This window comes from Brachyistius frenatus, unplaced genomic scaffold (assembly GCF_029030835.1).
Source record: "Brachyistius frenatus isolate BFR_SWC_R1_liver_20210118 unplaced genomic scaffold, ASM2903083v1 Contig_56, whole genome shotgun sequence".
NCBI classification, from domain to species: Eukaryota; Metazoa; Chordata; class Actinopteri; family Embiotocidae; genus Brachyistius; species Brachyistius frenatus.
In genome coordinates, this window is record NW_027210655.1 from 22,508 (window position 1) to 35,758 (window position 13,251).

The 13,251-nt window shown below is 44.3% G+C and overlaps 2 protein-coding genes across 2 annotated transcripts in view; one reads left to right on the top strand and one right to left on the bottom strand.

Annotated features, from left to right (window-relative positions):
- otog (otogelin) overlaps positions 1–13,251 on the bottom strand; it is a 63,972-nt gene that overhangs the window by 21,715 nt on the left and 29,006 nt on the right. The window contains exons 21-33 of the mRNA XM_069705466.1: positions 12,919–13,026; positions 12,092–12,230; positions 10,775–10,909; positions 10,500–10,646; positions 8,727–8,846; positions 8,337–8,453; positions 7,234–7,390; positions 6,469–6,495; positions 6,007–6,258; positions 3,429–3,437; positions 2,627–2,739; positions 1,474–1,896; positions 690–891 (exon numbers count right to left, since the gene is read on the bottom strand). Coding sequence (XP_069561567.1) covers positions 690–891; positions 1,474–1,896; positions 2,627–2,739; positions 3,429–3,437; positions 6,007–6,258; positions 6,469–6,495; positions 7,234–7,390; positions 8,337–8,453; positions 8,727–8,846; positions 10,500–10,646; positions 10,775–10,909; positions 12,092–12,230; positions 12,919–13,026 — 1,949 coding nt within the window. The remainder of the gene's footprint in view (positions 1–689; positions 892–1,473; positions 1,897–2,626; positions 2,740–3,428; positions 3,438–6,006; positions 6,259–6,468; positions 6,496–7,233; positions 7,391–8,336; positions 8,454–8,726; positions 8,847–10,499; positions 10,647–10,774; positions 10,910–12,091; positions 12,231–12,918; positions 13,027–13,251) is intronic.
- Positions 1,075–2,806, top strand: LOC138624845 (tripartite motif-containing protein 16-like). Its single transcript, XM_069705389.1, is given in 2 exon segments — positions 1,075–2,283; positions 2,285–2,806. Coding segments are annotated over 2 exon segments (1,674 nt in total). The 5' UTR covers positions 1,075–1,104; the 3' UTR covers positions 2,780–2,806.

The following is a 13,251-nucleotide window of genomic DNA, read 5'->3' on the forward strand; positions in this document are numbered from 1 at the left end:
TTAAAAATATAGAAAAACGGGCGGCACGGTGGTGCAGTGGTTAGCATTGTTGCCTCACAGCAAAAAGGTTCCGGGTTCAAATCCGGTCCTGGGCCTTTCTGTGCGGAGTTTGCATGTTCTCCTTGTGCTTGCGTGGGTTCTCTCCGGGTTCTCCGGCTTCCTCCCAACACCCAAAAACATGCACCTCAGGTTAATTGGCGCCGCGGTCGTGACAGCCTGTTGCAGCAGCTCCCCCTCGGGATGCTGCTGTAGCGAAAGAATTTCCCCTCGGGGATTAATAGAGTATAAAAAAATTAATGAAATGTAACGATAAAAAAAGGCGAGCCTCTTGAGAGTTTCAACTCCCAAACAATGCATGCTGGGAAATCTAACATGCCAGTTCCGTTTCTTTAAAAGTGAATTGAGTGAACTCTCCACAGTTCATCCATTTAACTAAAGTCAAAAGACTTTGAAGTCATGAAGTGGTCTCAAAATAAAATCTACACATTTTAGGATAAATTGACAAAACTTCCATTTTGACATTAACTTAACATAAAAAGTTGAATTGATTCAGATAAAGTCCTGTGTGATGTTTTAGTGTTCGGAGGCTGCAGAGACAAACTGCATTGTTGAATTAAGGTGTGAGCGGCGACACGATCACTCTACGCTGCTCTACAGCGGCGCCGAGTTTGTGTTTGTGTGCTGCTGACCTGTCAGTCTGAACAGCGTGGCCTTGCGGAAGCTGTCGGTGTGCCGGTATTTGAGCAGCAGGAGGCGGGGCGACGTAGCGTGCAGGAAGAAGCCGGGTTTTGCGTGCGACTCCAAGGAGTCGTAGCCCGGGATCCAGGTGTTCCTGTGGAGGACGAAGGTGGCCCCATCCCAGAATGCCTCTGATAACCCTCCCTCTTCTTCCTGCTCTCAAACTCAGCAGCTCCACTCTGTCCACGTTTCCTTGTTCCCTCCTTCACATCTGCAGCTTGAAGATGGGCGGAGCCGACATGGGGTGAACTGGAAGAGCTGACGTCCTCATTGGCTGCAGAGTCATGTGATATTTAAATCAGAGCTGGAACTAGTTTTATCTTTGAGGAAGTGAAACTCACACAGTCTTTGCTGCTGAGAGGTGAAATGGCGCAGAGAGGAGTTCAGCTGGACCGAGACAAACTTTCTTGTTCGATCTGTCTGGACCTGCTGAAGGATCCGGTGACTATTAACTGTGGACACAGCTACTGCATGAGCTGTATTAAAGCCCACTGGGATGAAGAGGACAAGAAGGGAGTCTACAGCTGTCCTCAGTGCAGGAAGAGGTTCTCACCGAGGCCTGTCCTGGACAAAAACACCATGTTGGCAGATTTAGTGGAGGAGCTGAAGAAGACGGGACTCCAAGATGCTCCTGATGATCTCTGCTACGCTGGACCTGAAGATGTGGCCTGTGACGTCTGCAGGGGGAGAAAACTGAAAGCTATCAAGTCCTGTTTATCCTGTCTGGCATCTTACTGTGAGAAACACCTCCAACCTCACTATGACGCAGCTCCATTCAAGAAACACAAGCTGGCCGACCCCTCCAAGAAGCTCCAGGAGAACATCTGCTCTCTTCACGACGAGGTGATGAAGATCTTCTGCCGCACCGATCGGCAGATTATCTGTTATCTCTGCACGATGGATGAACACAAAGGCCACGACACCGTCCCAGCTGCAGCAGAGAGGACGGAGAAGCAGAAGGAGCTCGAGGGGAGTCGAGGAAACATCCGGCAGGAGATCCAGGAGCGAAAGAAAGACGTGCAGCTGCTTCAGAGGGAGGTGGAGGCCGCCATCGCCTCCGCCAAAGAAGCGACGGATCACAGCGAGGAGATCTTCGCCGAGGTGATCCGTCTCATCCAGAAAACCAGCAGCGACGTGAAGCTGCAGGTCAGATCCCAGCTGGAAACCGAAGTGAGTCGAGTCAGAGAGCTTCAGGAGAAGCTGGAGCGGGAGATCGCCGAGCTGACGAGGAGAGACGACGAGCTGAAGCGGCTCTCGCACGCAGAGGATCACAACGAGTTTCTGAGCAACTACTGCTCGCTGTCAGCACTCGGAGAGTCCACACACTCATCCGCCGTCGACACTCGTCCTCGGAGATACTTCCAGGATGTGACGGCAGCTGTGTCGCAGACCAGAGATAAACTACAGGACGTCCTGAGGGAGCAACGGACCGACATCTCACTGACAGTGACCCAAGTGGATGTTTTACTGTCACAACCGGAGCCCAAGACCAGAGCTGGATTCTTAAAATATTCACGTGAGATCACACTGGATCCAAACACAGCAATACAAACACCTGTTATTATCTGAGGGGAACAGAAAAGCAACATTTATAAAAAAAGAACAGTCTTATTCTGATCATCCAGACAGATTCACTAACTTCCTTCAGGTCCTGAGTAGAGAGAGTCTGACTGGACGTTGTTACTGGGAGGTGGAGAGGAGAGGAGGAGGAGTTGGAGTCGCAGTCGCATACAAGAATATCAGCAGAGAAGGAAACTCAGATGAATGTTCATTTGGATTTAATGACAAATCATGGTCTTTATATTGCTACTTAAACGGTTATATATTTTATGACAACAAAGTCCAAACTAAAATCTCAGGTCCTCGGTCCTCCAGAGTCGGAGTGTACCTGGATCACAGTGCAGGTATTCTGTCTTTCTACGACGTCTCTGAAACCATGACTCTCCTCCACAGAGTCCAGACCACATTCACTCAGCCGCTCCATGCTGGAGTTTATATTTACTGGAACGAAGGATCTGCTGAGTTCATTAAAGTCACATAGACAGAAGTGATTAAAGGGACAGTTGGTTAAAACTCTGCGAACACGATTTGTCGACAATGCTGGTTAAAATTCTACCATGCGAAGAAGAAACCAGAAACAAATATGATCCATAAGCGCTGCCACCTTCTCCGGGCCTGAGATCATTTCAGATGGACTGACGCGAAGTGCAAAACTGTCCTGTGGTCTGAAGAATGAAAATTCAATGGAAGTAATGGGAAACCCTGGGCTGAAAAGGAGAGGGACCACCCAGCTTGTTATCAGCGCACAGTTGAAAAGCCAGCGTCCATGATGGTGTAGGGATGCATTGGTGCACATGGCATGGGTATTAATTCTGAATGATATATACAGGTTTTGGAGCAACATATGCTGCAATTTTATTTTTATAGAGTTCATTCATATTTTTATAGAGATGTATTTCCCATTAGTGGATCTTTTGTGTCTTTATTAGTCATGCTAACTTTGCACTTTACACCGCCGCTGTAGAGTTTCAAGGAAACCAGGAGTCCACAAACCATCGTACATCTAGGTAAAAAGCTTGAGCTCACTACAGCTTTGTAAAAAAAAAAAAATAATAAAAGATCTTTGCTTCAATAATTCCAAAAGTTTGTTGTCACTTCTGGTTTTTTTTAAAGCCCACCGTGTTTCCTACATAACTTCCCTGCAACACAACACAAATCGACACAAAAAGTACACAGGAATCAATCGTAACCACCGCCTGGCATTTTGAAGCCGTTGATGTTTTATCTTTTATATATTTACTACACTTATGTACTCAGTCTATTGTTCATGCCATGGTGATGTCTTGTTTCATCTTCGATGTTTTTTTTTGTTTTGTTTTCTTATACATCTTTTACCTTTTTCATTGCTGCTGAAGTGGTGAGTTTCAGACTCAATTTCGTTGCATTTTATTTACAACGACAATAAACTGCCTCATGTCCTCATGACAGGCTTCAGCGCAAGACTGCTCAGCAGGAGGACTGCATTTCCCATGATGCAGCTGCTCCCTCTATTGTACTTTTCCTGGTGACAATAACAATAAATAGTTTGACCCTACACCTGCCATAATGTCCATTCATTTAAAAAAAATCTCTAAAGTTTACTCATTGGTATATGTTACGTGTATTACTGCGTCCTGTTGAAAAAGCTAGCGCCTGAATGCATTTCTCTGTGTGCCCTCCAGGTGAATTACAGCGAACAATAAAAGCAAAAAAAAAAAAAATCGAGAACAATATTTTATGGCGCAAAACATTTGCCTGTAATTCGTCTCGGAAAAAGGATCCAGAGATGCAGCAGCATCTACGCTCGCTCAGCTCGTTTCCCCTCGTCTTGGCGTGATGACCAGCCTGCAGCTCGGGTTGCTGTATTAGCATTCGGCAATCTGATCTCTGGACCCTTTCTGCCCGCCGAGAGTCAACGAGAGTCCATCTCCACCATCAGTGTTTTCACCGCGGCGCTCAAACCATTCCAAACACTGTCGAACGCAGGAGGAAACAGTGGAAGAGGAGAACGCCGGCTGGCTGGCTTTCAGTCGCAGTTTCTCTCGGAAACTCTCTGATGCTCCGATTAGCTGAAGGTGACAAGGGAGAGGAAGAGCAGCCAGAAAGGGGAAGTGGGGGAGTGGGGGAGGGAGGGAGGGGTTCTGTTGTAATGACGAGTTGGAAATCTTTGCTGGTCAGGAACTCTGCACTCATCAGGAAATTCAAATTGGGCAAAACACTTTTCAATTCCAACACTAGAGGCAGCATTGCTCTTTTTTTTTTCTTTTTTTTTTACAAAAGCTACTGAATATTTCTTTATCACCACTTTAAAAGTTCTCTAAGTTCCGTGGAGCATTTATTTTCACATCTTTCAGCTTGTTTTTTTTGGGGGGGGGGGTTTCAGGCCCTCGGCTTTACAAACACAGCTTTGGTTCACTCTCTCGGCTCTCATCAACATCCATGCAGGCGTTAAAAAGAAAAGTTGTCTGAGCACCGAGTCTCCAACATTCATTCATCAGGTCACCAGAAACAAGACTCCGAATGAATGATAACGTTGCTCCATCTCTGCTGGATGCGTAAACAACTCCTTTGCTTTGTGTTTTCCCGACGAGCAACGGCGGAAGGTTCTCCGAGAGGAGGTCGGGGTGGAGGGTCGGGTGCACAAAGAGTCCACAAGACTGGACGCCGCAGTTTTGCGTCCCGTCTTCCTGGTTTCTTCTGAGCACAAGGACGATCTTTCTTACCCAAATAGTTGGGAGTTAAACTTGAGGTGAGGAGCGTTTCGTCTCCCCGATTATTTACAAAAACCCTCCATTGTAGTCTACGCCGTCGCCAATATAAATTGCGGATGAATGCAATAAAAGCCGTCACAAAAGGATTTGTTTCGCTATCAGGATTTGACCCATTTGGTCCATTTGCGAAGTACAGATAAGATGCGTGACTTGAGTTATCACAAGGCTGAACCCGAAGTTAAGACATTTTTTGTAAAGCTCAAATGCAGAGGGGGTGGAAACGTGGGGTTCGAAGTGTGAAGTAAAACCGACACTAATGACAGAGATCAGAAAAAAAAACACTCACATGAGCCGTGTTTGATAAACCTGGTAGGATACGACCTGATTCGCCGTTCCGGCTGCAGTCGAGCTGCTGTAATACCCTCTACATCCTGCTGACGGGAGAACATATCGCTGCCGTATCTACACAACGATCAAACTTTCCCGGAACCCCACTACAGACGTTCCCTTTCACGCTCTGACAATTCTGGATCAGTGACACTTACATTAAGTGTAAAAGAAAACTATAAAGCCTCTCGACTTACCGCAGGTTTCCCACACTCACCGCGACATCACATTTTAAGGACACTTTCGAGGAAGGTTTTGTTCAATTTTGTCTGTAATATACAGTGTTTCTGAAAATGAATTTCAAAAGAATTGAAACGGATAGATACCAATAAATACTTCTTTTTTTTTTTCTCTGCTAGTTATATAAGAAACCCTTCTTTATCTCCAGAGTTTCACTCAAATACAAACATGTTCGCGGTACAACAAGACACTTCACGAGTTAATGTCTTCGTGAAGAAAGCAAAAAGCACATCAGAAGCATTTTTTCCACAATTTGTTTTTAGATGACTTCCTTCTCAAAATGAATAATAGTGACTTTTCGCCTCTGAAAAAAAATAAAATAATCATTTCCTAAGTGAAAATGAAGGACCAGACAGGCAGAATTAAAAATCATCTCAAAGTGGGCTCTTGCAGTGAAATGAAGCATTCTCTGTAAATAAAGCTGAACCCTGCAGGTTCACCGGCACGGACTCACCGTGTGGTCGAGCTCTGCTGAGGCCCGGCGTCACCATGAACTGCGAGAGGATGCCAGGTGTGGCGGCGGCGGCGGCAGCGGCGCTGGTGTTGCTTCGCTGCAGGAACACGGAGCCGCTGGACCTGCCGGCCGACAACAGCGCCGTCCGATCCCTGAAAGCGACGAGCCGGAAGGGCCCTTTACCCAGAACTGCACACGGGGCGCCACGTTAGTGATTAAACCCACATATTAACACGTTCACTTCCATTCGTGCACTGAATGTCGCGCAACTACCAGGAAGTAACGTTTAAAAGAAAACATTCATCCGGTGAGGGAGCTAGAACTTTCAAAATTCACCCATATAAGTTCATCAAAATTTTATACACAATCACTTGATCCGTGGACAGATTTTTTTCATACCTTTGTTGTAGAATTCACAGTCATACGCTGCAGAGAGAAGAAAGAGGGCTGGTGTCAATAACACTACAATCAATACAAATAATATTAATAAATCCATCACTTTTTAAGCAGGCAAAAGGTTTATAAAGGTAGCAACATTTTGGGCTAAATTTGACCCCCACAAGGAAAGCTCTGGTTTTCACTTTTAGAGTTTGGGTCTTATTCTATTTATGTAATATGTCATAATCTTACTATGGGGTAATAATTTCTATATAAAGTATGTGTAAATCCCAATAATTATGACCTCGTAATGTCTATCAATAGTCAATAATTTGCATCTGAAACACAAAATAGGTGGCAGTTTAACTGATTAACTGTTGAATATGTTAATCTATATTTTTTTCTTAAGACAACATCAGCACTTCTATTCGATCATATATGAAGCAGCTCACAAACATTTTTGAGTCATTGTTTTTGCCAGGTCAGGTGCTCTTTTAGTCCTGTTATTAATGTAAATTACTTCTGATTTGAAATACAATCATTTAATTTGAATCAAATAGAATTCTCAAAAGTAAAATACACACAACGCTTCCCTGATCTCCATAAAACTGTGTTGCCCCCAATGACCAATGCTGAAACGCTGCCCCCTGCTGCCCTCTGCTGCCCCCTGCTGTACAGACTGCCGGTGTCACTCTTTGTAAAAGTTGAGGTTGAAATAAAAGCAGATAAAAGAAAAGAAAAGATAGAAAGAAAGGTGGGCTTTTCGCTCCCTGAGTTCTGACTTACGGCACAGAGACGGGGAGCGCCAGTCGACAGGAACGCCCTGGTGGCAGCAGCGGTGGGCGTACGCCGCCACGCTGGTGCAGAAGCACTCGCAGTCGCCGCCGCGGCTGCAGGCACACGTGTCCGCCAGGCAGTTCATGTAGAACCAGGTGACGTCCACCTGAGCACAAAAAGGAAAGGAATTTATTTCGGGTGAGAACCATAATTTAGTTTAAAAAAAAAAAAATTAAAAAAAAGTTCAACATTCTTACACAAACAGGAAGTCTGCGGTACAGATAGAAAAACATCCGAATGTGTTACCCGACTAAAATTTCCCAAACATCAGTTTTTCGTGTATTTTCTATTTGTTTTAAATAAAATATTTGAGTTTCTAAAAAAAACAAAAACAGGACCAGGGTGACCAGATCACTGACGGTTTCAGTTTTCTGCCAACAGTCTGGGAACTCGGCTCGTATTAGCATTTGCACAGACAGTCTGAAGGCGGACCGATCAGCGACCAGCGTGGGCGTTTGTCCCGCCCTCTACCTTCACTGTGATTGGACGGCAGGCGACAGTGACGAGCGCAACTCTCGGTGACCGTTCGTTAAAAACAACTTCAAAAATACGCTGTGCTCGGGAGAAAAAAAACGCTTCGGTGGACACGGCAGGTAGTTGCAGCGGTGGCAGAGTGTCGGCCGCTTTCGGCACGAGCTGATTGGTTGAAATTAACCCAAGGTCATCAGGATGGAACGACTGCAAGCGATTCTCTACGGAGGGTTTTGAGGCCCATTTTCACGCATGTCTATCCAACTTAGAACAAAAAACACAACATTTATTGATTTTATTTGATCTTATGTGGTGCCAGCTTAATACCTCATTCTGCTGACCTGTATGTTTGGGAGTGGTACATAAGGTGGTAAAAAGAAAAAAAAGACCTGTTGGGTGATCGTCTTTGGGTTTCAGTGTCTGTGTTATAGCTGCATTTCCAGATTTTAGAAAAGCTACTTTTGAAGACTAGAGCCATGAAAATGTGGGACGCAGGACAAGGGATGAAAATGCTGTGCAATCCACCATAAAGGGGAGACACCTCCTGCAGGACAGAGGGCTGCTGTACTTCCGTTACTCACCACCGGGTGGCAGGCCTGGAAGACCTCGCTGAGCAGAACAGCACATTGCCGCTTTGCAAAAGGCTCCCTGAGAGGACTGAGACTGCAGGGGTGTCTGATGTCTGGACTGTTCACACACTGAAGACACACACACACACACACACACACACACACACACAAAGGGTGGAGAATTAAAACGTTTAGTCAGCGGAAAACTAAAAATATTAAGGTCTTGTTTACTGACTTGTAAATCATAATCCTGAGAAATAAAACTAAAAACTAAAAAATCAAACACATTCAAGACCACTTTCATCATGAGTCACCGCTCTCTACTGGAAATATTATTTCACACGCTTGAATGCGACTTCTTTTCTATGATTGATGATAATTCATGCGATTGTTTTCGCTCACCTCTGTCGCGGTCCAGCTGTTTCCAAACTCCTGCGGCGTTGGGGAGTCGATGTTGTCGGGAGTCCGCATCTCGTTCACCGTCTTCAGGTCGAAGTTGCCACACAGCCCACTCAGCTTTCCCTGAACACATCACCGGCGACTCTATTTAGCCCGAAAACATTTATATCATATCGTCCTTCAGGTTTTATCCTCTTCAAAGTCCGTTGAAACTCTCCCACTTGAAATTATATATTATTTATAAATGATAAATAATTGATAATTGAATGTGAAATATTCAGGTTTTCTCTGACAGCCATCATTATAGAAAATCGCTCAAATATTTGACGATACAAGTCTACTTAGTACTTGCTCGTTCCGTAGCTTTCATGGCATTCAATTAATTTCAATTTTATTTATATAACGCCAAATCACAACATAGGTTATTTCATGGCACTTAACACATTAAAGTCCTTACAGCAGAACTTTACAATATTATACAGAGAAACCCAACAATTCAACAATTCCCACATAAGCTAGGAGGGAAAAAACTCTCCTTTAAGGGAGAAAAACTGCCAACAAAGGGAAGGAAAAACAAACTTCTAACAGGAAGAAACCTCCGATAGAAGGAAGGAAAAATGACCTTGTAACAGGAAGAAACTCAGTCAGAATCAGGCTCAGAGGTGCCTCGACCAGTTGAGGTCTCAGTTAAAAAAAAAAAAGCTCAAGAATTAACGCATTAACAATAAATCCTGAGCTCAGAATAGAAAGTTGAAATACTCCCAAAGAAGTTCAAAGCTCCCAAACAAACAAGAAAGAGGCTCTTCAGTTGAGACTATGAAGTTGGGTAAATGAGTTCAGAAGCCCCGCCTGTTCCGCGCAAACGATGCGCAGCACCGCGATGTGCACGCAGCAGGAGGAAGGTGTAACCCTCATGAGTAAATGTTACAAATTTCGTCGCTTGGTCATCATCGGTTCCTGAGTTACACACGTTTTTGTGGTCTGTGCGCGCGGCCGTTTCTCCGTGGACGCGAGCAGAGGACACACATCAAAGTTTGTATCAAACTCTGGAACTCGGCAACAGAGTCCCTTAAAATGCTTCGGGAAGTCTACGCCGTAATAACCGTGTTATCGCTTTTCCAATTCACCGTCCAGGACCGAAGAAGGCTCGTCATGTCAGGAGGCGACCAGGTGGGTTTTTCTGTGACGTTGGCGGGAGTTGTGCAACCGTTGAATTCGTCCCGTCAGGGTCAGACCGTCAACACCGAGCTCTACCGGGACCTTCTGAGGCGTCTGAGGGGGGAAACATTCGATGCAAAACCACCTGAACTGTGGCGCCGTGGCAACAGAGTTCTCCAACATGACAACACGCCTGCTCAAGGCACATTAAAAACTCTTTGTGCACTCTTTGCTCAAGTTTCAGATGTGTAAAAAAAAAATCGCCACTGGACCACTGCTCACAAAAGTATTTGTAACTCGGGTGCTGATTTGGACCAAGCGACAAAACCTGGCAGTATTTTCTCACGAGAGGTACATCTTCTTTACACTCCGTGCACGACCCGATGCTGCGCTGCGTTCGCTCGCAACGGGAACAGTCTCGAAACGTATCGATCAATGAACTTTCAAGCTCCAATATCATTTATTCTCTTCAGGGAGAAAGAGGAAGCATCAGGGCAGATGGTAAAAGTAGTCGTAAACATGCGTCAAAGTGTTTTTTACAACTGTCGTGTTTGCTGTTGCTCAGATAAAATCACAACCCTGCCGAGTCAGAAGAAAGACTTTGAACTAGCATCCTACCTGCCAGCGAGGTCCAACCTGGATGTGAACGGTAGTCTTGCGGTCCCAGAGGACGGTGACGTCGTCTTCGGGGAAGTGAATCACCGTGAAGTATCCGGCAGGCCAGATGAACATCCTCTGCTTCCTGTCAATCACGCTGGAGGGATTCTAGGTGGGAAAGAGTCGATCGAAAGCGGGTTTTTTTTTAACGAGACCGTGGAACAAATCTGATGCCGGACACCTTCTTCACTCTTTTAACAAACCCATTAAAACGCATCAAAAGCTTCCCCCCTTACCGGCTTCCCGGTGTCGTCATCAAACGTTACGAAGGATCTTCCGGTGTTGATGAGCAAAGACTTCCTGCAGATGACTCCACTGTCGAAACAGTCGACGTTCTCCGCCGTAACGCTGAGCATCACGTCGGCGCTGCTCTGTGGAGGAGAGCAAACACAGTCACACAAACTGCAAACGCCTTTATAGCCGCGAGACGCTGCTAACACTAAATCTAGTGCAACCTGCAGTAAAGGGCTCGTTCCTTCAGATTAAAAGTCTTCATCAAAAAAAAAAATTCTAATTTTTTCTGCCACTTTCATTGACACAACTAAAAAAATTTTACATTTTCGTGATAGTAATATAAAAATGTGAAATTATCTTACACTGATTTTTGATTGTGTTTTTTCCCAATAAGATCAAATCCGCTCAAATTCATGTACACTTCACCTTTGCTGCCACCCTAATTGCTTTCCCACTTTCAGGGCAGCTTCCTGGTTTAAAAACGATGAGGCTAATGCAAAAGTGCCATGAAGTGCAATACCACGGAGCGCCACCAGAGGTTGGCTCCAAAATCGCTCCGACTCCATAGACTCCCATTCTACTTGACTCATGAAATACAAAGTCAATAAAGTTTTTTCCACAAATCATAACATTGTCATTTGCTACAGTCACTCCTTCTTATTCGTTTTCTAGCAGGCCCTCTGAAAATAATGTGAAAATATGTATTGACTTTGTATTCCCTGAGAGAAGTTGAATGGGAGTCTATTGGAGCCAGAGGGTATTTGGAGCCAACCCCTAGTGGCCCTCAGCAGTAATTACACTTTAAGGCACTTCTGAATTAGTTTTACTTTTTAGGCTCTGCGACTACGTCCATTTTTATAAACAGTCTATGATTTAAACTCGCTTAAGATGGCTAATTCTTCACAGATCATAACAGTATATGTTTCACCAGTTGATTTGAATCTTTATCTAATGTATATTTTATGTCTAATTTATCTCCAAAAAAAATTCTCAAAACATGTTCTTGTTGTTATTTGTATTAATAGTTAAAGGTAGTCCTTCATTTATTTGCATATTCTCCGAGCTGTTTTTTTTTTTTTTAAATTTATGTATTTGTAGAATCATTTTACTAAACTGTTTGTTGTATTTGGATATAAAATCCAGGTGATAATCTGGTCTTGGTAAAACATAATAAAAAAAATTTTAAAAAATAAAATTAAAAAAAAGATAAATAGTATGTAAAAATGATCCCAAAGATGTGACTAGATGACTCAAATATGAAAAAAACAACAACAACACAGTTTTGGTTCTTTTAAGCACAAAATAAATACTTTCAATACCTTCACAAGGTAGACTTTGCATGCACCAACGTAGTCAAACAGCAGTCCGTCGAACGTCCTGTAGTGTCGATCGCCGTAAGCAGTGCACATGGACGGACACGGACGAAACACACACTGGAAGGTCCCATGCTGGCAGACACTACAAAGACAGCAGAGCCTCAGTGATTCAGCATCAACTTGTTCCCACTTAGTGCGAGGGCGCTTTTTTTTTTTGTTGTTTTTTTTTCTTCCACGTCTAATGGCCTCCTTTTTTTCGGTCGAGAGCCTCGGGCCAGAAAAGTGGCCCGTGAATTGTCAAAGGTTGAATCGTTCCGCTCGTTGAGCTATTAGGTTGTCATCTGCATCTTCTTCCCCGGGCTTTGGCTTGAAGGAGAAAAATGGAAGGATGGGAGAATGACTGAGATCACTGGGAGAGGGTTTTCCTTTCACCGGCGATGAACGGTCTGAAGCAGAGGGAATCAAAGAGTCGTACAAGGGCCCGCTCTGTTTTCTCAGCCTTTTTTTTTTTTTTTTTTTTGTCCCGTGATAACAGAGAATTATGGATATCGGGTGGCCACTTTCGATGCTCTGACAACCTCAGGACTCTGCGCTTTTCGGCTCAAATCCGACTTTGAAAAATTAGCAGCGCCGCTGGGGGATTTGTCTTGATCCTGACAGATATTGTTGGCAGATTATTGGTGACGGCGACGCAAATTTGTATGTGATGAAAAAAACAGATGAAGCACTCGTGAATAAAGGACGGAAAGTTGACACGTCAAAAGAAACACCAGACATTTTATGTTCAATAACCAAAGCTTTCTGTGAACGATGGATGTGTGTGAACGTACCACTGGTGGCACGGGGAGGAGACTCTGTCGCCGGGGAAATACTCTTTTCCTTTCCACAGACAGGGGCAGGCTTCGGGTTCGAAGCACTCGTCTCCGTGTTTCAGCAGGCTGTGGTGGGAACACCGATTTTTTTTTTACATTTTAAAACTGCGTTCACGGAAAACAGTGCAAAAATTAAAAAAAAAAATGTATGGTTAAATCCTGCAACTGTTGCTCCTTAAATCAGAGAGTTATTGCATTCAAACGCCACCAAAAAAACAAACTCAAGTCGGTTTGCTTGATTTTGTCCGATAAAAATATGATGGCATTGAGAAATGTATGGTGCCAAGATGC